At 47.0% G+C, this 25,478-nt stretch overlaps 1 protein-coding gene across 1 annotated transcript; it reads left to right on the forward strand.

The window, feature by feature from the left end:
- Positions 1–4,025: 4,025 nt before the first annotated feature.
- On the forward strand, positions 4,026–25,217 carry LOC144147218 (uncharacterized). Its single transcript, XM_077679300.1, has 5 exons — positions 4,026–4,176; positions 16,833–16,928; positions 18,462–18,549; positions 23,215–23,517; positions 24,778–25,217. The coding sequence occupies exons 1-5, from the start codon at positions 4,105–4,107 to the stop codon at positions 25,215–25,217; spliced, it is 999 nt and encodes a 332-aa protein (XP_077535426.1). The 5' UTR covers positions 4,026–4,104.
- The last annotated feature ends 261 nt before the right edge of the window (positions 25,218–25,478 follow it).

The following is a 25,478-nucleotide window of genomic DNA, read 5'->3' on the forward strand; positions in this document are numbered from 1 at the left end:
GGGCGTCCGCGTTTTTTTATGGTATACAGGGGCGAACAGACTCCGTATCGCCTTGATTGAAAGAAATGGTATTCCAGCATTAGAATCCAGGCGTAAATCGTTCCACCTGAAATTTATTTATCAATTAGTGAAAAGGAAACTCTTACTAGATTCCAGCCCCCACATTAGTCCGCTGCCAACGCGCCACAGTAGTCATTCACATTCCCTTGCGTTAACTCCATGTTTCGCCTATTTTAAAATTTTCGTTTTTTCCGCGCACGATTTCCCAGTAGGACAATTTACCATTTGTCGCCCATCTGTCGACAGATTCAATTGACGCGCATGCTTATTTAGTGACGTAATAATGATTTGCAGTTATCCGCTTGGCTGTTCTTTGTCTGGTTGCATTGTTTTCTTTCAGTTTTATGTTCCTCCCCCCTCTTTTTCTTTTTCTGGATTTTCTGGTATGTTATTCTCCTCCCCCCCCCCCCCCCCTACTCCCGTTTTACCAGTTGTAACTTTTTTGTCGACGTTAAGTCTGATATGTGCCCTTTTTGTTCATTATTGCCTTTACCACTCCTGCCTGGGCTTCATGTCTGCAGTATTTTGTAAATAAAATAAAATAAAATAAAATAAAAATAAATAAATCGTGTAGCATTACAGCACAGGAGTCACATATTCAAGTTTAGTTTATACCGAAATACGCGATGACACGAGGGAAGGTCCCGTTATGTTACTTCACAGTGCTGGGACCCGTTCGCGACTTTCACGGTTCTTCCTTTGTATTTCGTTGTACACATATTTTCTAGACGTTTCTACGACACTTTATATGCGCGTAATTGCTCTTCTTCTCGTTTTCTTTCCCCTTGCATACATGTCAACCCCAGGCATAGCCCCATCGGCCTGCGGTATACACAAACGAATCATTCAGTAAACAATACTTTGGCTTCTTGCTTTACTAGGTAGATAAACACGTTGCGTGCCTTTTTTAGAACGAATCTTCCTTCTCCTCCAAATTCAAGGATTCTTCGTCGAGTTTCACTCCTCACAAACAAAGATCCCCGGTGCGTGATTGGCTGATGGTATTTATTGAATGAGGAGGCTATTTCCACACCCCACATGGTTACACGCCATCCACCGCACCCCCTATGCAAGCACTGCGGCAGCAGAGATAGACTCTATACCATATATGGCCTGAGCATGCCAGTTATGCCCGACTTTGATCCAATCCCTAATCCAACACACGAGCAGTGCGGTAGTGAACCTGCCAGCTCGGACCTGAGCAAGCAGCTTTGGCCCGCTGAAAAGGCGAAGACGGCGGGCCGCAGCAACGGAGACTAAGGATACCGCCCACTAACCTGCTTGACTTCACTGTCAAATAAAGTTTTCCTCCTCCTCCTCCTCCTCCTCCTCCTCTAACACGAAACGGGAAATTACCACGGAATAAATTTCATTTTACAAAACAGGCCTGAGTTTCTATTTTTTCGAGGAAGGGTGTGATCTTTGCCCGGTGGCTATTCACAGCACTGAGCAGGGTGAAGTTTTCCACAGTGCCCACGAACAAAGGGGCCTTTTCCACTTCTGCAGTTTCGGACAGCGGGAGTTTTGGGAAGTAGCTTCTCAGACTACTGGACAGATAGCGCGGCTCCCACAGTTTCACTTTCGTTATAAAACAATAAGTGTCATTGAGATGAAGCCTGACCAACCAAAGTTCGTATTTAGTTCGCTATAGCCAATAATTCGCTGTATCAGTGTTCGTTATAACGAGGTTCAACTACCTGCAGTCCGTTTATTTTAATCACACTCAGCCTACATTATGTCCAGCCTAATGTTATCCTATACGAATCCATATCATGGCCCTTCTCCTGGAATATTGTCTCACAATTACACGACTGGATTAAAGGGGTTGATAAAGAAAAACAGACGCCACTATGTCACGTTTGTGTAAAACATTTATGTGACACGCTTAACTGTAACACGTTTGTGAGTTGGCCACTATTGCCCTTGACTGCAAAGCGCGTGTGCATTGCGAACGAGCGCTCACAACGAAGAATGGCCGAGTGAATGCAGTGAAGCCCCGTATAACCAGCGAGGGCCAAGTTACGTGGGCCACGCTGCGACGCCGGCCAATGCACGGAAGCCGAAACACGGAGGCAGAAATAAATTTTTCCATAGCATGCCGACAGCTGGCGTAAAAAGAAGCTGAATTGGCACAAAAATTGGCAAGGAAGCTGACAGCTGGCATAAATAAATAAAAAGAAACAGGAATAACAAAAAGTCTAAAGATAGAGTAGATAAAAGCAAAAATAAAACAAATCGAGATGAAGTTGGAGTACTTACGGCCGACCTTCCAATTGTTTTGTTCCTTTTTGTTTTTCTTCAACGATATTGCGAAATAGCTTATGATTGGTTTTTCTCAACGAATTACTCACCGAGTCATTGCATTTGTAAAACGAAAGACGGTTCATTCGGATCTATTACGTAAAATGCATGATTTTGACCAATCTTAGCACATTTATTGAAAGCTTGACGGTGGACTCGAAATAAGCAACATTATTAGTAAAAAAAAAAAAAAAACTCAGCGAAGCTTGCACTTACGCGCGAAGGTGTTGTAGGTGAAGCTGTTTTAGGCGAAACTGTTGTAGGTGAGCATTGCTGGACACATAGTTAAGTTTCAGTATTGTTTATTCGCATAGTTACGGTGCTATCGTCGTCATATGCATCGAAGATGCCGTAATCTCTTTTGAAGTGATTGGTGGCTGCAAAGTCATCCTCAGCATTGTGGACATCCACCAGCTCTTCGTCATCGACTCGAGGCAGTGGTGGCGGGATCTGCAAGTCGGCTCGCGAAGGAGTGGCACACTCGTAGCCATGTCTACGATTATCCATAATGGTTCCTAGAGAATGCGGCGGCCGCGGGGACCTCTCCCAAGCATGGTGTCTTTTTAGTTTAAGCATTATCGTTGGAGTTTTTTTACACGCGCGCTAGAGCTCAACAACAGCACTGGGATATTTTTGTTTTTATTATTATTATTTTTTGTAAAGTCACTGCGTGAGCCGGGAACTCGGCGGTCGCCGCGAGGCACGCGCTCACGAGCGCTGGGCATTTTCTCGCTCCTCAGAAAATTTTGCCAGCTTTTTTTTTTTTTTTTTTTGCCAAAGCCACTGTGCGTGCCGGGGACGCCGGGCTGTCCCCGTTGGACACGCGCTCTAGAGCGCTCGGTATTTTCTTGTTATTTTTTCCTGCAACGGTGAACTTACGGCTTGTACATCTGCTGTTAAAAACGCCATGCGCATTTGCCTCTTCGGTATATTCCCTCCAAGCGTTTTCCCTTCCAGTTGTCTCAGTCCGTGCTGGACATTCCGCATCACCGGCGGGCAGTCACGGCGGAGGAAATAAGATATTCGACGGAGCGCGACGGTGCGAGAAAGCCGAGCAGGTGTTCGATTAAAGCGGCAAGCGAGGGGGGCGGCATGTGAGAGCAAAAGGAAAAATAAATGGCCGACAAAGAGAAAAGCAACTGAAGGCGGAACTGGCAAAAAGACCAAAGAAAAGTGGCCAGGCCTCAGCGCACGTGCCGTAAGCACGCCAACGCCGATTGGGCGTCGCCGAGCAGCCAATCGGGCGGCCCCGCGCCAGCGGGACGCCTTCCTCCCCCTTCCACGGCGGAGACGCGCGCCTCGAAGCGCCCACCGTGGAGTGTTTGTGGTGCGCCACCGTATCCCCTCGTTCGCGCCCGTCCAAAAGTTTCTCCGGCGAACACGCGACCAGTTTCGTTTTGCTCCCCAGAGCGGTAAGAGCAAGGGAGACGTTCGCTGTTTCGGGTCCCGGTGTTGCTGTCTCCCGAGAGATTTTGTTCCTCGGCTGTCGAAGGGCTTTTGTACCCTCCTCTGAAGGCTTTGGATTGCGGAGCTGCTTTCTGCTACGACCAGCCTTCTCGTCGGGCTTCCAGCGAAAGAAGGTGTGCAGACTCTTCCCCGCAGTGCACTGTTGTCGAAAGGCGGTGCACGGTGTCTGCCGGCATTGTTGTGGCGTGTGGAAGTTCCCCGTCGCCGCCTCCAGGTCCGTCGACGGAGGCGGTCGCCTCAGTGAGTGCAGTGCTGGAGGACGACGAGTTGGAAAACATGCCTGTCGCCTCTGCCGACCCGCCGTCGCCTACGGCAAGCGGCGGCGAACCCAAGACCGGCGGGCGAAGGGTAAGCCTCCTGCTCCGATTTCAGATAACGCATCTAAACCGCTCACTACAATGCTAGTGTCGGAGAGTTTAATTCACGGCCAATCTATGGTCCGGCATGATCTCCCCTCCACGCGTACCATGAGACTAACGACCAACCGGCCCAATAAATCGCGCAATGGTACGGCAAAAGGCATCTCATTAAAAAACGACAAAAAATAAAGATCACGTAAAGTCTCACCGTTCACATAAGCCGCTATAATACGGAAACCATGACGGTCAAAGTTCAACCGTTCCCTCTCAAAGGGCCGTCATATAGGCGCACCACCGAAAGCAAATCTAGCAAGGCAGTTAATTTCTTTCTGATCCCGCTCAAAGCTCGAATATTGTCTTCAAGGCAAGCCAGTCTTCGAGTTTTCGTCAGCGCAGACGGTTCAACACATTTTCTGTGGTTTGGTGCCAGCAGCATGTGCATGGAGCACGCAGGAGTCACGTACGCCAATGAGTTTACTTCCTAAATCTTTCAGCGTTGAATGTACAGCCTAAAGCTGTAATAGGAATGCTTATAGACATTACAATATGGGCCCTTGTTGAAATGGCTGTTTTTTATCGTGCTATGCCTACTGAATAAACCATGTGTCTTTTTTTCAAATTTAAATGCCTTGTCGCATACAACGCTTGCTGTTGTGCGGCATTACGGCGCTTTTAGCAGAGATTATTTACAATAACATTTGCGCACAGTGCGGAATTAACAATTCATGCCTAATTACCCATACCCGTATTGTAACAGTCCATTTCCAGGGAATTTTATTTCCTTTCCATTTAAATTAGACTCTTAAGAAGTGAATTACGTCATTGTTTCTGTTGAATGAGAATTTCATACTTCTATAACATCACACGCCAGTGGCGGTCCCAAGGGGGGGGGGGCGAAGGGGGCGGTCGCCCCCCCCAAAGAGGTCCTCAGTTTCTTATTTTTAGTTTTTTTTAAGCATTACACTTGCGCGAAATTAAATCCCAGCGGGTTGCACTGCATACGCGCACACGCCTCCATGGTTATCACCACCTCCGCAGAATTGGCGCAAGGAGAGGAGCGATTCTTTATTCGCCTCGCCCCCCCCCCCCCCCAAAAAAAAAAAAAAAAATCGCCCCCCCAAAACCAATCTCTGGGACCGCTACTGTCACACGCCGAAAAAAACGATGTCGCCTTCTTTCCCGTGGAAAACATTTAATAGCAAACACCGAACAAACACATGTTTTTATAGCTTAGCTTTCTTAGACACAGATCATGCAAAATCCGCGCTACTTATATAGAGATTTCGCTAAAATTTATGAACTCGCTTCTTGTGTGCACCTATGTGTACCTTGCAATAAAGCGACCTGATACTTCCGTAACTAAATGCCTTTATACATGCCTGGCCGACTTTAACTGGCCGAAAAGTTTGTTCACATCGATATTCAGTGTTTTTGTTGTTGTTAATTGAACGTAAAGAATAGCAATGCAAAGGTTTAGTCGCTGAGAGCCCGCTATTGCAGCTAAATTACTTTAATAATGAAGGGCGTGTGGCAGAAACATAACCATTTCACACAGAAACGTAATTTTTGTAAGGAACAAAACTCAAGAATTCTGGCTCGAGAGAGTTTCGAAATCCCACGCATTTGAAGTACAGTTCTATAAATGAAAGGCCGCCACGGAGCAAAAGCCCTTCACACTGAACTGAATGATCTGAAGCTTGCGAACATGCTACCCGCAAGATGGGAAAACAGGCGGCTGAAGTGTCTCACGCAAAGAAACGAATCTGAAATGCTTTTGATACCTTATTCAGGCCTGTAGCGGCACAGCGAAAGTCGAATATTTGGGGAATATATTTGGTGTCAGCCACATCCATTCTGTATATCCTAATCCAACAAAGCTGACGTTCAAAATATCTGCGAACGTATTGGTGAGTGCCGCAAAGTAAAGAAATAGTGAGAACATGCAAGCTTAAAGCACGTAGTTGAAGCGAGTATTTCCAGAATGTTTTGACAAAAATATGCGTTGTACTTCTTCAAAACCTATATGCTAGCCCTTATGCGCTCATCCCAACCTAATAAAAAACTATAAGAGAACAAGGTAAGCATAGAGACACTTGAACTAAAGATGGAGTTCCAAGAGGCACTGTTTCGTCTTTCCATCAAGACAGAGAACACACACAGGCATGCACGCACACAGGCCTCTTGCTTACGCGTGGAATTGAAGAGCAAGAAATCCGCATGGAGCAGAAGGGCTTGGCAGTGTATTTCAGGAGAAAATGCTCCTCAGAGTGCAAAAGTTGATGTCAGTCACAATCGGAATGTTAAAATGTTGACTGTTGTGCCCCATTAATTAACAAAATTAAGTGATTTTCCTTGCCTTTAATATAGTGCTCGTAATAACTTCCCATATTGTACACGCACAAATCGAAACACGCCCCTGTAGGATACTCGGCTGCCCGTAATGATAGTGATCATGGGCCGCACACATGTGTGTGTGTGTGTGTGTGTGTGTGTGTGTGTGTGTGTGTGCGTGTGCGTGCATGTATGTGTGTGTATGTGCGTGTGTGTGTGTGTGTGTGTGTGTGTGTGTGGTGGCCGCGAAATGAAAAGGGGATATGAATGAAAATACACGTTTGAAACAATAATACATACATAAGCGTGTCTAACGTCAAATAAAAAAAAATCCCGGGCCATCTCCACTAATATGAAACTCGGGGAGGGGCGAAGTATGCAGTGTATAAGTGTATTATTGGCGCCTTGGAGTTTCTGCCAACGGAGAGGAAACCGTTGGAGGGTAGAGGTACACAGCTTTGCTGTAAAAGTCTCGAGTCTTTGTAGCAAGAAGCGTTCCAGCGTGAGGAGTAAGCGGGGGTGTCCCAGTGTTTTTTTTTTTGTTTTTTTTAGTACGCGTATACGCTCTAGCGCGAGGCGTAAGCAAATGTCCCGGTGTTTTAGTACCGTGACTACATGAGACGACGGTTACGGCGACGACATGAGAAGCCGACAGCCCCGGCTCCTAAAAGGTTTCGCCACTAAAAGCCATTTTAGCTCCATGATGGTAAGGTATTTACGTAACACAGTTCTATGTTCGCGCCCAATAATTTTTTTTATTGGGCGCGAATTCTTTTATCGGGTGCGCCCAAAGACGAGGTGAGGGCTGAATCCGGAGCTTGCAAATATCTGCTCATCGAGAGAACGTCGAAGGAGTGGGCCATAACGAATCGGTGAGGGATGCCTTTCTTATGGCATTGCAGAGTAATGGATTCTTCATCGGCGGCTTTTTGGGAGTTCTCAGTGCATCTACAGAAAGCTGCGCTGGTCGTGCCATGGAGTCATTATTGCTTATACTAAAGTTGCGCCACCTCATCAAAGCAAATTGTAACAGATAATAACATTTTTTATGGCCGTTGCAAGGTTCTTCGGTTTGAGATATTAGGCATGTGCGTGCATCAAGCTGACGTATGTCCAACGTGCTCCAGGGTACACGTGGATGTTACATAGAAGAGCACATACCCATGCATAGAAGGTGAGTGGGCACTGCCGGATGCAACAGATAATTTATTAACAAGCGAGTTTATTCCTGACAAGGAGGTCAGACAATTTTAATCAATTATGTTACATAACGTTTGCAATCGAGCACTCAATAAATTATTTAATCGATCCAACAGTAAGTAAAGAAATCAATTGATTTTTTTTCTGCGTGCAACTGGTGCAATGTTGTACCTATAAACCTTCCTGTTATGCCGTAGGACAATCTATCGCATTAAAAAAAATAACACACTAAAATAATGCCAAAATTTGCAACACCGCTGTGTGGTCGTCCGTCAGATTTATTTTTCTAAGAGCACAGGGATCGATATGTGGTCCAGTTGCGAGAAAGCATTTTCAAGAGGAAAAGAAATATCACGTTCGGAGTCCCATAAAGTGGCCATGCAGACAAAACGCAAGTTTGGTTCATTCGAAAGATTGCCTCGTTAGAATCATACTGACACCACTTTAAACGCGCACTTCGCTCAAATAAGGTACATATTAGGAAAAAAGGGAATTGCCATGCGACCCACTTGCTCAATTCCCGCAACAGAACCTATGATGTCACATATGTCCAGCTGTGCGAGTGACTGAGGCTGACAAAAGCAAACGCAGGGCTTATAAGCTTGCCGAGCGAGCTATTTGGGATTAAATGCAATACATAACCATTTTACAGCAGTAAGAATGGTGGAATAAAGAATAAAAGTTACGAAAATACACGTAACCATAGAAGTACCAATGCGCACTGTTGTTGGTACTTGGCGCACTATGCCTGTTTTAGCTGCACAGCAGTCCGGCGCTTTGAAGTTGTATTATACCTTGTCTTGCATGATCCTGTTTGATGAACATACCCCATGTTTCCCGAAACGATTGCTTTCTTCCGTAACAAAAACAAGCTAGGTGCAAATGCGCTCAAAAACAAAGCAACGGCGGACAACGGTTGGCTTAGTATGGCAGCGCCATCTGGGAGGGCTGCGGTAAGCAAAGCTGCAGAGCCTAATGGCGCACTGTAAGTTCGTTTGAATACCTGCCTTTGCGACTTCATTGCAGACGTCGCGAAAACACACGATTTGGCGGGAGAATAAATATTTTAACGTAAATTGATTAATTTCTCAGTGAATACGGTGTCGTTTGCTGCCGGACAAGCGTTGGGGCACTATAAAACACGAAATCTTCCGACTAAAACAAACTTGTATTTTGTCTGCATGACCCCTATAAACATGACGTCATTTATGTCTCCTCCGTATTCCTATATTGTTTCTTCTGTGCACGCTGTTTTATTAAAGCCAACTTGGAGCCGCCCCATACACAGCACACTTCACGTATACACAAGAAAACAAATGCCACGTCTTCTACGATTTGCCTGTTGAGAAATAAAGAAGCGCAGGCAGGGGGCGACAGTAGGGGAGGGGGAAGAGGAGGATCAGGGCGCTCACTGCCTCACGCTGGTCCTCTTCGCTACACATTTTCTGGTGCCGAAAACCCGGGAACCGGCGCACGAGGGAATCTACGTTTGACGGCGCAGCGGCTCCGAGGCACGCGAGGCTCGGATACCTTCGTACTGCTTTATCCTGGAAGCCTTGCCCTCGGCCGCCGCCCCTTTCGGCTCGTGCCTAAGCCCGTCCTTGTCCTCTTGGTATTCGCAACGCCAGCGTCTTGCTTCATCGACTGGTGCCATGGACGCTCTTCGCATTCGCCGAGATGTCCTGCGAGCGGCCGTCTCCGGGACCATGACAGTCCTCGACGCCTTGCTGCGGAGCCAGGCAGCAACGGCCCTTGATAGACAAAATGTCCTCGACCTCATCTTGCATGACCAGGTGAGCCTTCACCAGCTCGACGCCGAAATTCAAGCGAACCTGACGGATGACGAATTCGAAGCGGAAATTTTGAACGCGATCGACTACGATGAACGGATCTGCGCCCTGCGAACGCGCGTACGCTTTTCCGCGAGCCAAGGCTTGTCCGCAAGTCCCGTCCCGCAACCTAGGGCAGCCCTGTTTTCTACCTGCATCGCAACTTCGATCCTCTGCTCGCCTCCCGAGGAGGCGCGGCCGACGGTGTCCACAAAGGTCACGGGTGACATGCCGCCTGCTCGGGCAATGACTGTTGCACGGGTAGAGAAACACGACGACAAAGAGGGCGCTGCGCGTTACAGCGATGCTAAAGAAGACCCTGAGGGGCTCAGCCCGCGAGAGCGGCTCCTGCGACCGCCCTACCCTGGTATTTCCGTGATCGCCGTTATGGAGAAATCTCAGGGACCTTGCCAGGACCTCGCCGTCGCTTACGAGACTATCGTTTCCGATACGTCTGACCGGCCTTGCTGCAGCGCTGGCGTCGCCGACAGGGCTCTCACTTCAGAGACGTCACCACGCCCCTTCCGGAATCATAGCATCGCTAATTTGACTACTGCTTTGGAGACAACCGACCGGCCCTGCAGCGACCTTGGCGTCGTCGATGCAACCACCGTTTTGGAGTCGTCCATGCGACACTGTGGCGACCCTCGGATTGACTACTTGACTACCGCTCTGGAGACGTCGGACCCGTTCTGCCACGGCCCCAGCGTCGACGATGCGACTCTTGTTTTGGAGTCCTCCGAGCTTCCCTGTTGCGACCCTTACATCGGCGACACATCTCTCGTTTCGCAAGAAATTCAGCAACCCGGTTTCGAGCCAAATATATTTTTATTGGGTCCAGCAACAAAAACGCGATTCGTGCAGAAGATGGACTCGCTTCAGGGGATAACGAAGCGCATGCTCCTCCGACGCTCCGTTAGCGAGCTTCGACGCCGGAAGCAAGCTTCGGCCGCACTCGTGCCAGCTAGCGGTGGGGAGGCATCCTCGTGGCGAAGCGGAACAAATGCTTGTATGGTGACGACCCCTTCTTCAGCAAGCACAACTCGATTGTGTACGAGCCTTTGTACCGTGTTGAGTTCAGCGAGAGCGAAATCCTATGGTTCGCAAAGAAAACTGACACGCCGATGGAACACACATATTTCTTCATGGAAGAAGTATCAGACGTGGACATTACGGCAATGCCATACCGCTCTCCTGACACTATCCGCAAATTTGACCGTCCGCATCAGCTGTTCCCATTCGATCCCGGCGGCTGCCTTCTGGTCGAAAACCTGGAGCATGGTTTCTCTTCCCAGGTGACCATAGGAACATTCGCGATATTCACTTTTAGACCTTAAGTCACTTTGATCCAGAAACCCAGCAAGCGCTCGTTGCCCGTGACGCTGGCTATAGACATGTACCGAGATCGACGGCATCGAGACACCCTGCCAAATGCTCCACTGAATCCCCCAGCCAGCCTACAAGCATTGTTACTGTGGAATTATGTGCCGCCGGAAGTCGAACTGGTCCTAGCGAGGACCGGACTTCTCCACTTCCCGTGCTGCTGCCAGCTAGCTCCCAACCAACTTGGCGGCGGCGGGAGTGTGTTGAGAAATAAAGAAGTGCAGGCAGGGGGCGACAGTAAGGGAGGAGGAAGAGGAGGATCAGGGCGCTCACTGCCTCGCTAGTCGACTCCATCACCACATCGGAAGCCAGACGCTGGACCTCTTCGCTACACTGCCCTCAAAGTTTACAGCGTATTTTGAGGGAAGGATACGTGCTTTTGTAGCGGCGATGCTGCCGGGCGCAGTGCATATGGCCCGGGAAATGCCCCTCATTCCGCAAAGAGGCCCAGGAGGGACGCAATAATATAGACGATACAAGGCTTCAAAATTCACGGATCAGGCAAAGGTACAGTTATACTATATATGGCTAGTTAACAGCCGGGGAACAACTGTCCTTTGAAGCAGTAGCGGTCCCAGAGATTGGTTTTGGAGGGGGCGAATTTTTTTTTTTTTTTTTGGGGGGGGGGGGGGGGGCGAATAAAGAACCGCTCCTTTCCTTGCACCAGCTCTGCGGATGAGGTGATAACCATGTCGGTATGCGCGCGTATGCGGAGTAACCCGCTTGCGCACAATCATTTAGCGGCACAGTGCTTTTTGGCCCCCCTTAGGCGGTACAACGGCTGGCTCGAGCCCGCATTTCTGACGGTGGCAATACGTGTGCGACCTCGCACAAGTGGGATGCTTAAGAAAAAAACATAAAAGTAAAAAGCTGAGTACCTTTTTTTTTGGGGGGGGGGGGAGGGGCGATCGCCCTCTTGCCCCCCCCCCCCCCCCCCTTCCCCCCCTGGGACCGCCACTGCCTTCAAGAGGAGTTTCTCGGAGTAGGAACTAATGGGGGTGCAGGTTCTCGTCATGTAATTATACGTGAACCGAGCGCTGACAATATGTACCACGAGAAGCCAAAAGTTTAGACACGAACGCGTAAACAATATTGAGTTTAGGAACACATTCTTCGTCTTGAGCAAGGATATCACCGCCCTCTGCATGTTCAGCACTCCTGAGGACAAGATTGCCTAACGCATGTCACATAGACGTAGAGCATGCTTAAAACGAGTATGGGGTCTATGTCATAAGGTTTAAGCATCTTTGTTTCTTTTTTTCGCAAATGCTTGTTTGTATGCAAGTCTGCAGAATTGGGAAAGCAATTATAAACTGGGTACGTGTACATTCAGCGCACTATTCTTGCGCTCTCTGCGTTCCTAACTTCCATTTGTTTTGAAAGTGCATTTGAAACAATTTGTGACAATTATGAATGAATAGATATATTGTGCGTGCGTGCGTGCGTGCGTGCGTGCGTGCGTGCGCGCGCGCGCGCGCGCGCGCGTGTGTGTGTGTGTGTGTGTGTGTGTGTGTGTGTGTGTGTGTGTGTGTGTGTGTGTGTGTGTGTGTGTGTGTGTGTGTGTGTGTGTGTGTGTGAGGAGGGGGGGGGGTGATCCCTCATGAAAATGGTCGTTGAGTTTTAATAAACCCCCTATTGTGTTTCTATAGAGTCAATAAAAAGTCAATTAAAACTCATCGTTTATAGACTGTGCTCGTTAAAAAGTCGACAAACTTTGTATTGCAAAACGTCAACCAATATTTTATTGCCATCAAGACATTGAGTTTTAATACACTTCATATTGCGTTTCTATAGAGTGAACCAAATCTCCCATCTTAAAAACTGCGGCCAATATAAAATCAATGAACTTTTTATTGCAAAAATGCTACAGGAATTTTATTGCTTTCACTATATTGAGTTTTAACAAAGTTTGTATTACCTTTCTATAAAGTCGTTTGAACTCCGAATGTGTGGACTGTGGTCATTAGACAGGCAATAAACTTTTTATAACGAACACGCAACAAGAATCTTATTACCTTCATTATGTTGAGTTTCAATAGACTCTGTATTGCGTTTCTATAGCCCACCCACGGAGGTCTGGTAGCTTATCGGTGCATATATGTGGGGTGCTATAGCGCCGCCTGCCCCGCCTCATCAACCGAGATCGCGGGATGGACGTCCCATCACTTCGTCTTGGGAGCACTTGGGAGTGGTGGCGCCTGGGATGGCGGACATCACCGCCAGAGAATTCGAGCCCCTGCAAAGCTCCTCTGTTAAAACTTGCCAGAAAACCTGACTCACAGGAAACAGGATATTACGACTATACTCAATAAGAATATTATAGAAAAGCAATAGAGATAAATTTAATAAAAACTCATCAGACATTCTGTTCAGACCTAGCTCATATGCAACAGGTTGTGATGACTGTGTACAAAAGGAATTTTGTAGAAATCTAACTGAGATAAATTTAATAGAAACCCGTCAGAAACTGTATTCAAAGCTGACTCAAACGCAACAGGTTGATACGACCATAGTCAATAATAATTTTAAGAAAGCTAATCCAGGCAAATTTAATAAAAACTCATCAAACATTCTATTCAAACTTTCTTTACACGCAACACGATGTTACGACAATACTCAATAGAAATTTTATAAAAAAATTAATTGCCATAAATTTAATAAAAATCCGTCAGAAACTGTATTCAAACGTGATTTCCACGCAACAGGCTGTTGCGACTGTACTCAGTAAGAATTGCATAGAAAACTTGTTGAATATATTTTATGAAAACCCCATAAGAAACTCATAAGAAACTACATTCAGAATCGATAAGGCCTACTGACTTGGCTCTATAGACTTTTAATTGAAACGCGGTGGCCAATTTGTAATGGAAACTCTATAGAAATATTCTATAGAATGTCGACAAAATGTTTATAGGATTCTTTTGAGCAATATCTATAACAAGTTTGTTACATCTCGGTAAAGATTTTTATGAGGGATAGCTAGGGCTGCCGATTGGGTCATGCAGTCACTCTATAAGAAAGTGGTACTAAAAGGCAGGGCCTAACATCTGGCAATGTAAGTGAAACGTATCGCGTGTTTACTGCTGAAGCTTCCCGCCCGTGAGATTGCAAAAAAGTATTCCAGTCTTCGTGCAATATAGGCAATGAGCAACTTCATAACTCTAAGAAATTACAGCAGGTCGGCTTGACTGCCACGGTGGAGAACTACAAGTCAGCGTGACTAAAACTGCGAACGTCGTGAATGATGACGCCGAATATGCGATTGGAGTAAAAAATAGACTGCGCAAGGACAACAGCGCAGATACACGCCTTCCACGGTCGTCCCTGCGCAGAGCCCATTTTTTATTCAAAAATAGTTTTGGTGCTTTGCTGTGAAGCCGACCTGCTGCTATTTGTCAGAGTGATGAACAATAATATGAATAACATTCCTCCTGTCGCCGCTCGAGAAGCATGAAGGGTTTTCACGTGTGCATAGGTTGAAGAAGAAAAATAGTTGCAGTAATACTCTATGTTGCAGTAATACTCTAGAGCTGCCTTCCATTTCCGTAGTGTTGATGTTTGTTCCAAACCACCCATCCTTGTTATAGTGAGCTAAAGATAGCGTATACACTAGCTCTAAGCTTCGTTGTATTTTGAAGCTTGATAAGCTTTGATTCTTGTTTCTTTTTGCGAGAGAATGTTCTGCGGCTTTAAAGGAAGTCCTCAAAGGTACAACAGCGCAGCCGTTTCGCGCCGAAATGCAAAGCTTTGATTTGATCATATGTTTCTGTCCTCACCTTCTGTCTGATATTTCCCGCCTTATTTTTTTCTTGCCAGCCTTCTTTTTTCCAACCAATGTTTTAACTTTCGTTCCTTAATTTTTCTTGTGAAGATCTCTGTAAAATTTTTAAATCACCAATAACGTCGACGATCCCATTGAGCACTGCAGTATCGAGATACTTTAACGATCCACTGCAATATATGTTCCGTTGATTACGGTTCCATTCCGCAGCATGTGTACGCGAACTACGTCCTACTGAGCGCTTTTATTCGTATGAATGCTGTACACAGTTTCAACAGCTCGTCCATGCCGTAACAGGCAAAACACTGCTTTATATATTGACATCTGTCATACAACATTCCCATTAAATATGTTGCTTCCAGGCTCTGTGATATCTAGCGCGTTTTAAGTGCGAATGCACTTCTTAAGCGACCCTGAATCACGCGTCCACCGCCGTCCGTCCGTCCGTCCGCAGCCTAGCAACGGAGCTAGCTAGCGTGCCTAGCAACGGCGCAGGATTTCCGACGCGTGAGGGCGCTCGCGTAGCGCCTCCTCTCCCCCCTCGCCTACTCTCCAGCTCGCAACACCCTCTCTCGGCGCGCCAGCCAGGCCACTACACTATATATAAAAATAACAGCATCCGACGCCCGGTTTCGATCCGAGGACGTCGCGGCCGCAGCGCGACGCTCTACCGACTAAGCCACGGAAGCCACGCTGATTTCAGAGTTAGGAATGCTCCTTATATCTTTAACGCATTCAAACTACGTCGTCAGCGGCGTTGCGTTGGCGACTCAGCGGCGTTATAGCGGCTTGATAACTGCGTGGTGTACACGTGATACTACAAACCCGATGGAAGAGATGGAAGAGAAGGCGGCGAGGCGGTGGGCTGCGGGGGCCGAGCGCAAGCGCCGCAAGCGGGCCGACAACCGTGCATTCGCACTTTCACATTCTCCCCCTCGGGGAAATGCGGGGGACTTTTTATTCTGAATGTCTACCTAACGTCCCTGTCTCTGCTTTTTTTTCTTCTTGATTCAGTATACGCCGAAGTTTAATCTAGGATTTCATATTATTCGCTCATGCCCCGCGTGTTTTCTACCATGAATTCTAAAATTTTTTTATGAAGATGGGTCAATGTTTGTTCTTTGGTCTCTCTTAAAAACGCATTTAGTTTATAGCAATCTTTGGATGGCTGGTACTGGGCACAGCATTGTCTAGTGTGAGTGTCTGCGCCATCAACACACTCGTCCTTTCAAATTGCGTGTTGGATCGCACAAGCCTTGGTCACACGTTGTATGCTCTTGCTCCCTCCTTCAGTGTCCTTCTATAAAACGTGAGTTAACGGGCCACTTGTACATCTATATAGCTCAAGCTAACCCTCGCGCAGCGTATCATCCATTCAACAGTTCGGACCAGAAACAGTTATTGTTCTGTCCAGAAAATAGTGGCACTCGTGGTTTGGAATTTTAAACGTCCCTCTGACTACGGCACTGCTGAGAGATCTATAGCACTCACTTTCATGAAAGCCGCATTTCTTTAGCTCCTATATTGGCGATGTCAAGGGCTCTTTGGGGTGCTTAAAGACGAGGTCGAATGAAGGCGCACTTAATTGCATCGAAAATAAAAAAGAAATCCCTATGCTTATTTTATTCGCAAGAACCGGAAGTGCAATAAAAGCGCGCATCATGACCGCCAACAAATATGCTGCCCATGTGCTGACAATTGATATCAATCTGCTGACAACTGTACTTACATACGAGTGCCAGCAACACCACGTGCACATTTCGGATAATATAGCCCGTATACATACGTGTAAGGTATAGCGGCACTTGGCCCGTCTTACGTATTGTATTGTCCTAGTTATAAAACGAGTTAAATTTCCTGAACGTAACCAGTAAGTCCTGTGCCCTGACCGTAATGCGATGTATTAATTACTTGGGACCAGCACCCCAAATGCATCTGACATCTAGTCATTTTGGAACGCCGTGACATTAACAAGGAATGTCTAACAAATCTACGCCGACTATTTTCACTTCCGTGCTTTTGATAAGGAAGCACGAAAAGGGCTGCGGATATTATGTTTAGTAACCCTGTCTCAAAGCAGGCGCTTGATCTGAGACGCGCTGTACGTTATCTATGGCGCAGGTCTCTAAACCATTGATGGAGAAACGCCGTCGAGCACGCATTAACCGATGCCTCAACCAACTCAAAGCTTTCATCGTGGACCCTTCAAAACCAGAGGTGAGTGTCCCGCCACTTGAAAAAATCGGCTGGCGAGTATACGATACTCCCTAATGCGATATTTGGGCGCAGCAGCAGTGCGCTGAGACAGCACTCACTCGTTTTATTTTATTTTATTTTTATTTAGTACATACCGCAGTCCTCTAAGGACCAAGCAGGAGGGCAGAAGGGAAAGTTACATGTATCGCATGGTAGCGGTGAATACATATCAATTACCATGCTTTGGTCACACACACATGGGTCACACACACTCGTGGGTTAACTCTCTCGACGGCAGCGATGATGAGCCTCTGCGTCGGCGGCGAAGTGCGTCTCAGGAAGAAACCGTGGACTGCGTCTTAAGCGAACGCACATCACAGTCACGCACACGCCTCCCTCACGTTTTCGCCAAGTGCCGCGCCGTCGAGCGCCTCGTGCGGGCACAGCATACTGCCCCCTCCCCTACCCCACCGCACACTTTGGGAGAGCGCTGGCTCGCGCCGACCCGGTGAACCGCCCTCCCCTCCCAATTTTGCGACAGTCTCCTCCTTTGCTTTATTTCATCGTTCGCTTTTTCTTTCACTCGTTCTTGCCATCGTTCGCTCGGTCACGACGACGGCGACGCTGCTCAGCCCAGAGACGGCCGCCAAAGGGCTGCGCCTCCCGAAAATTTGGTGTGGTTGAGTGTGGTCAAACCAAGTTTATCGAGCGAAAGCTCGGTTTTCGCGCCAAACGAGTGCGCAGTGAACGGACACGAGCATGCAGTTGCAACGCAATACAAAATGCAGACGTTGCTCGGCGCAGTCGCCGCAGCAGGCCTGAACGCGCAGTGAACTGCATGGGAGGCAATTACGCCTCCTTGCATCATTTTCTGATTCCACGCGCCCTTCTCTCTTGGAACAAACAGATCAAGCCGTTTTCCAGGTTTGGTTCTGGAGCACTAGAGCTTTCTGCGGGGCAGTTAGAAACCCTCTGTACCGAGTAGTTCACCCGAGCTTTTTGCATACACGCATGCATGGAGCATTTTATGGCAAGGGTTTGAATTTCTGGGGATCGCTGTTGATCGCGTGCCATATAATATTGGTCACGTGACCAAGGCGTAATTACGCCACGTGCAGTGCACATTTGTGACCTGCTGAGAATTTGCGTGTGCTGAGCAGTTTTGAAAGTGTTGCTTCATTCTTCTGTAGCGCGCACTAATCACTCTTATGCTGGAATGTCCTATGTGGTTATACAGTTGATGCCTTAAAGCACTTATTCACTCTCAAAACAGTTGTCGATGTAATAACTTTAACCTAGCATATTTCCAAGCAGCAACATCGGCGTTCATTCTGTTGAGAAAAATTTGAAAGGGTTCTTCGCACGAGCTTTGTGCTGTATTCCCACCCTGTAACAGCCCGGAAGGACTCAAAGTATTGCAAATAATAACCTCGTCCTCTCCTTAGTCAACGATTGCAACAAATGCATTCCTTATTATGCATAGGAGGCGTTTAGTGAGTTCCTTCTTTTCACGGAAGAATTGCCGTTATTTCCGCCCTTGTGCGTATACACCAGAGTCCGCGCCAGTCCAAGTTGGAGAAGGCGGATATCCTGGAGATGACCGTCTGCCATCTGCAAGCCCTGCATCGACAGCGAAGAACCGGTAAGTCGGTAGGGCGTACCAGAACTGCAATTAGGCATTTCTATTAGCATGTACGCACCTGTTCGCCATCTGTTAAAAAATCTGCAGAAACTCCGGGAATTGTCTACTACGTAGAATTCTTATGCCGCTGTATAGAGTGTGAGTTCTTTGCAGCCAAATGTTTTTTTTTTATTCTTCCCGACCAATTATCTTCATTTACGCTATTATAACGATTACAGGTGTTACTTCCGCCAAATCTGCGTTATTGTGGGAATGCAGGGCGTTACATGATCCTGGCTGGGGGGGGGGGTGGGGGGGGGGGGGCGTGGGGGGTGGAAGGGGGCACTCGGCAAAGAATGCTACGCATTAAAACCGAGCCCCGGCCTGTAAGAGCAGTTAATTGCACATGAAGTTTGCCGCTTCTAGATAATTACATGTTATTACTTACCGGCGTTGAGTAAACCTGCTTTATTCTTATGTACCGCGAACAATCTATTCCACTGCTTTACAAGTGAGGGAGTACTGCTCGTAAAATTGCCCTTTATGCCTGAATATATGCAGCTAGTGTGACGTTATATGCAGCTAATGTCACTAGATAAGGTTACAGAGTATCGGCACTCTTTTCTTCTATTGTTCCATGCCGCCGCCGTGATCATTGGTCAGTTCGCATCACGTGACTTTTGTTTACAGCGCGACGGTTCATGGGCACCGCCATTTTGTTGTTCATGTGTTTTCTGTTGGTGAACTGTGGTAGTCTCAGCTTGCCCTCCCTGCTCTGCGCGCGACTGGCGTCGTTCCGAACGCGTATAAAAAATAACGCGCTTCGCAGCATTTTAGCTAGAGAAGTGTGTCCGAAGATGGCGTGTTTCTGCGTCTTCGGCAGTGTTGTTTACAAATGATCTTGTCAAAGTTAACGGTGAGGCCGCAGAAGCGTCAATCTGGCGCTCAACACTGATGAACACCAAAATGGCCGCCATTGCTCACTTGCGTGCCTGAGTGACGGTACTCTGTATCTTATTTAGTGACACTATATGCAGTTATTTCTAACAAGGCATATAATTAATTAATTCATTCGCTTTCGCTTTATGCACCCGAAGCAACGTTGTGTTTTTCACGCTATTCTAATAAACTATTCATTCCAATAAATAGCAACGAATAGCTAGTTGGGTGAGAACCGGCTTTTCGCCAAAAAGGGTATACAGTACTCTCTGCCCAGCAATTTGCGTACTTCTCAAAATATTAACAAAATGTGGCCGAGGCAGCAAACCTCTATTACAGGCACTTGCATGCCACAGGAATAAAATTTTGAGGTTAAAAATAAAAGCCAGAACGAAATAAAAATAAAAAAAATTAGATAAGAAACCGAGCGAAACGTTCCGTATATACGGAATTCATACAGAGAATTACACACACGCGTACCTAATGCAGATAATATTTCAAAAAACAAAAACAAAAACAAAACCAATTGATTTGTCAGAATAGAAACGTTTGACACAGTTTGCGTGTTTCTGTCACAATTAAAGAGCGAAATACGGCACCGTGCGTTCTCCTTATACTCCGTATATACGGAATTCATACGGACAATGAATGGGCGTTTCTGGCGGACGTAGAGAGATGAAACCAGGGTCAAAAATTTTTAAATTTATACCGTACCCTGTAATTATGTGTTGCATACGCATATTTTTATCCTGCCGGTTTGTCAGCAAAGCCAGAAATTTTGTTTTCCCATAATTCCTTATATAGGGAACGTTTCAGGAGGGTAAGAGGGAGGGTGATGCAACGTAATAAAGACGAACAAAATGGACGCTTGCGACTTCTGTAGGCACAACTAGGCGACAAAACACTCCAACGTTGAACACCGTTCGTACTGTCTTAATCGCATTACGTAGCGTAACACTCTATTCAGGCTGATGAGGCCAGGCGTCGTTAAACACCGTGCATCCCCAAGGATCGTCGGAGACGGCCCAATGGGAGCAGTTCTAATGCGGGTTGAAGGAGTGCAAGACAACTCTATGCTTAGTGGCGTACGTCAACTCCTAGAGCATTTACGGAAGTTGGCCCGAGCACACCTTCCCAAGAACGCTATACTAAACTGCGGTAATACTGAGGTACACTGAGGTACACTTATAGGTAATAAAGAAAATGACCGCGCATCTGTTCAGCGTTATTTTTATGTTTTGTTTTCTTTAGTTTCGCGTATACGTTTGGCGTTTCCGTAGAAAATACAATCCAGTTGTAAGTCAGCACTTCGTGTGTCCTCTTGCTTGCGCTGTGGTTCAACATGCGTTTTTTATCTTGCTCTCGCAAGAATTGAGCGCACATCTACTTTTAATTAAAGTAAGACAAGACTTCAATACCAATTGTGTATTGACGTTCTTCCTCAAGTGAGCCGAATATTATTTTTTGCTGAACAATGTTGACCAATATGGAGCATATTTCTAGATTTATTAGGTTGAAAATGTTTTGCCTATATAAAACGTCTCGCTGAAGAATTTCCTCAACTTTGGCTGAGTGGTTAAATCGAAGGACAGACAGACATACAGACAGAGAGACAGGCAGGCAATTTTCACTTTTCAGTAGCCCAAGAAAGACTATCGTCTTTAAAAGTTAGGCCTCGCCCATAACGCCCTTTCGGCAGAAAAACACGACATCTGCCTTTAAAGCTTGCTACACAGTCACAATGGTTATGTTGCAGTGAAGGTAGCAACGCGTGCGCTTATGGCGAACAAAGCGAAGAGATTAGCTGTGCCATACACATAGGCTAAAACAGAACCAAGCGCCACTTGTTAAAAAGAAAGCAAATTAAATAAAAAGCTTTCAGTTTTTGTAAAGATCGGTATTACTGAGTTGATCCACGCGTCCGAACAAAAATAAAGAAACATTGAGTACACGTAGACGTTTTTATGAGTTGAGAATTCGAAAACATTGATGTCTATTTGATCGCTGTGGTTAATGGTGAATTACGTGGCGCCGAACGGATGTGCCGGCATTGGGGCCGCCGCCATGGAGCAGAAGTGCGGTGGTGCCATGGAGCAGAAGTGCGGCCGGCATCAAGTGCGGTGGTGCGCTGCGCGTTACGCCCTGGGTCGCTGGTGATTGGCTAATGTTGCGCCGCTGGGCGAGGGCACGGATAATTCGCACAGGCTGGCTTAATAAGGGAACGTCAAGCCGGCGCATACTCACGATCACAACCAAATAACACATGTCTCAACCAAGACATCAGTGTTAGCACTTTGGAAAGGCTTTGCCCATATATACTTCGTGGTGATGGTAAGGAAGGAAGGCTTGTTGCAGGGGCATACTATCCCCTGAGAGTTGAAAACGGCTTCTAAAAAGCGAATATAAAAAAAAAATCAACTACCCCTCTGTCGAAATGACAACGATTGGGGAACGCGAAGCTTTCCAAAATACCAAACGAACCAACCGAGAAGCGAGTTGTATATTTTTGTAATGTTTCTTGTGGGTTGTGTAAAGCATGAAGTAAGACTGCGCGCTCTTTATGCGAACACCTGCTTCTTATCGGGAAGGTGTACGGGATTCCGTGCCTTTCCCATAGCGTTCAACTATCATCGTCGTTAGACGGTCTGTCTAATTTTGCCCGTACACGCACTCCTCTCCAAATCCAAACTGCGCCGGCCGTGCCGGAATGGTGGAGTCATATAGACGTCGGCTCCATAACGCGATGGACCCGGGTTCGATTCCCACCACGGGAAGCGTTCTAATTTTTCTTCACTTTACCCGCGATCATCATCATTGTCAATGAAAGTTGGCTTTCCTGCAGTGCTCTTGGGTGGACCACCGACGACATCAGTGAGAGGCTGACAGCTTCCCTTTAAATATCGACGCCAAAAAACCCCTTGAACCTCTTCAAGGTCATGTGTACCAAATTTTTCCCTCTTATACTTATGGTAGTTCGTTTTCCGGCAAAACCCGATTTTACCCGATTCTTACACCTCGAACATGTTTCAGGAAATTCGGGTTAAACCCAGGTTTTTCCTCGAATTGACCTTTTCAAAGGAGTGATCTGCACAATTGTGGTCGGACGTTCCGCCGTTTTCAACCAGTACTTCCTGGAAGCAAGCCCTACAAACACACCTTCCGAACTCATTGAGTATAGGGGCTACCATGACATTGTTGTGTCCAGCTAATGGATGCTGTGTTGTTGAGAGAACCTCCTCCCAGTTAAGGTTCGTACAGCGATCAGACAGGCCTCAAAATGGAGGCCGACAAGTCGCGCAACCAGATCACAATAATGCAAGTAAACAAGGACGAGGGAACAATCGATGACCAGCTTTTCGTGAATAAAATGTTTCATTTGTTAGGAGTTATCAATGCTATTTACTGTGATTATTTAGTCATTTCCAAACAAATGTCAAATTTCGGAGACCATTTTCAAGAGAACCCTGAACTCCCCCCGATTACCAGCGTGAAGTAAACACCAATTTTAACACGTTAGAATTAAAAAGTTCATGATACCTTCTAAACTAAACTGAGTGTACTAAAATAAACTTAGTACATCTACTGATTTACCCGAAAAAAAAAACAGAATTTCTGAATGGTTTCACAAAAACACCCGATTTTCCCCCGAATATCAGTTCGAAATATACCACCGGATTTTTATCCCCCTCATTTTGAAAAAAATATATATTTAAAACCCGTAAACCAACAATTTTCCTTATGCTGCAGCGCGCCTGGTGGACGACCCCGAGCTGCGGCACAAGTTCCGCGCTGGCTTCGAGGAGTGCATCCTGGAGATCCGCCGCTTCCTGTGCTCGCTGGCCGAGCAGCAGCAGGCGCCCAGCGGCGGCTGCTGCGACCCCGTGGCGGCGCGAGAGCGCATCCTCGGCCACCTGCAACGCCGGGCCAGGGAGATTCAGGACCCGGACGGCGCCCTGCTCCAGTGCACCTCCGCCGTCGCCGCTCCCGACGCTGCGGGCACTGACGCCCCGAACCGCACATCGAGGCCACCAGCCGAAGCTGCGACGCCCGGTACGCACGCACGAGCCGAAAGATCTGATCGTCCTTTCACGCAAATGGCCTTGTACAGGAAATACTTGAGCACACGCTCTATTGTTTAAAGTACAGTCGAACCTCGTTATAAAGAAATGGTATCGGGACAGTAAATTAGTTCGTTATATCCGATATTCGTTGTAACAGTAGAGCTACAAATTGGTTCAAACCAATCGGTAATCTGGCTCCAGCGAAAATCCTTGATTCAAAAACGCAATATTTTAACCTTCAAACCAACTATACACAAGGTAACGCTTACCTTTCTCCTTGTGGCATTTCAAGCTCAATGAACCAGAACATGAAACGGGAAATTACAACGGAACAAAGTTCATTTTACAAAACAGGCCTGCGTTCCTATTTTTTCGAGGAAGGGAGTGATCTTTGTCCGGTGGCTATCCACAGCACTGAGCAGGATGAAATTTTCGAAAGTGTCCATGAACAAAGGGGTCTTTTCTACTTCTGCAGCTTCGGACGCCGGGGGTTTTTTCCAAGTAGCTTCTCAGCCTACTGGTCAAATATTTCTTCGTTATATCCGATAGTGCGCGCGGATCCCACAATTTCCCTTTCGTTATAAAAGAATTAGTGTCATTGAAATGAAGCGTGACCAAACAAAGTTTGTATTTAGTTCGCTATAGCCGATGATTCGCTATATCAGTTTTATCTATAATGATGTCCAACCTTTAATGTTATAATTCCCCTTCATGAACTCAAGAATATGATCACATTGGTCTAACCAGACGAATTCGCGCAGATGTATAGTTATACTATAACTGAGCAGAAACGGCAGCAGCGGGTAGTGATAACATGTCCAGAAACTTTGAAATCATGAGCTTGAAAGCCATATATGCTTATGCATTTTGAAGCGAACACCACTACAGTACAAAGCGACTGCTTTTAGGAAACAAACACGTCCGACTGCTTCCCGCACGTGTTTGAGTGTGAATTCTAGTATCACTATCGTCGAGCTCTCACTGACCCGCGCGCTTTGAAACCGTATTTTGAAACTAATTTTTGTATAATTTTTCGAATTCAGCTTATTGTGTTGCATAACTACGTACCAAGGATGTACTGTTTCATTTGCTTTCGTTATGAGTGATTTTTTTTTTTCTTGATCTCTGCCAAGTAAGAGTTTCCGGGCCACTGTCATGCTGTCTTCAGCAGCTTTTAACCCGGACGATCTTCCAGTTTCTTCTGGAGAAAATAAAGATTATCTTATCTTGTCTTTCTACACGCGCGCAGAGTCCAGCCACAGCTCATACGACGCGGTGGCCTCCAGCGACGACCTGGCCTCAGACGCGTCCTCACGGTCTCCCTCTCCTTCGGAAGTCCTGGTGTCCCCAACAGACGTGCGTGTGCGACCAAAGAGGCTGCGGAATGGAGACTTGGTGCTCGTTCTACCGCGGGACTTGGTCGCTAGTGCCAGGTTTGCTGCGACGACACACTTCGTTTCCCCTGACAGCGTCGCGAAGACGGCAGTGCCCCATCCGCAGCTGGCACCGCCTGCGTCGAGCGTCGAGGCTCCCGCCGCGTCGACGTCACCAGACGTGGTGGTATCGTCCACGTCTCCGTCTTTGGTGGCCCCAGAACCGGCTGCTCTCCCTGTCATTGCCTCCTCTTCTTCGCCGTCCCCTTCTGCTGTGATCGCAGAAACGCAAGAAGAAGTCTGGAGGCCATGGTGACAGTGCACGGCGGAGGTTGGAAACGTGGGGAAAGTGAGGGGGTATCACTGCATTCATTCCGCAGAACAGGAATCGCGTTAGCCGGCGCGAATACAGACGTAGTTGCCTTGCGTAGTATACTGGGCGCCTCATGAACTCTGACTAAGCGCGTATCCCGTTGTGTAGTAAAGTGAAAACTCCCCGCCTATCATTTCTATTGGAGATGTGTTATGGGTCTACAAGGGCCTTTGTTTAAGACGCTGCTCCCTAATTCAGATATTA

The sequence above is a fragment of the Haemaphysalis longicornis genome, unplaced genomic scaffold (assembly GCF_048455015.1).
Source record: "Haemaphysalis longicornis isolate Haplotype H1 unplaced genomic scaffold, Haemaphysalis longicornis Haplotype H1 scaffold_7, whole genome shotgun sequence".
In the NCBI taxonomy this organism is placed as follows: domain Eukaryota; kingdom Metazoa; phylum Arthropoda; class Arachnida; order Ixodida; family Ixodidae; genus Haemaphysalis; species Haemaphysalis longicornis.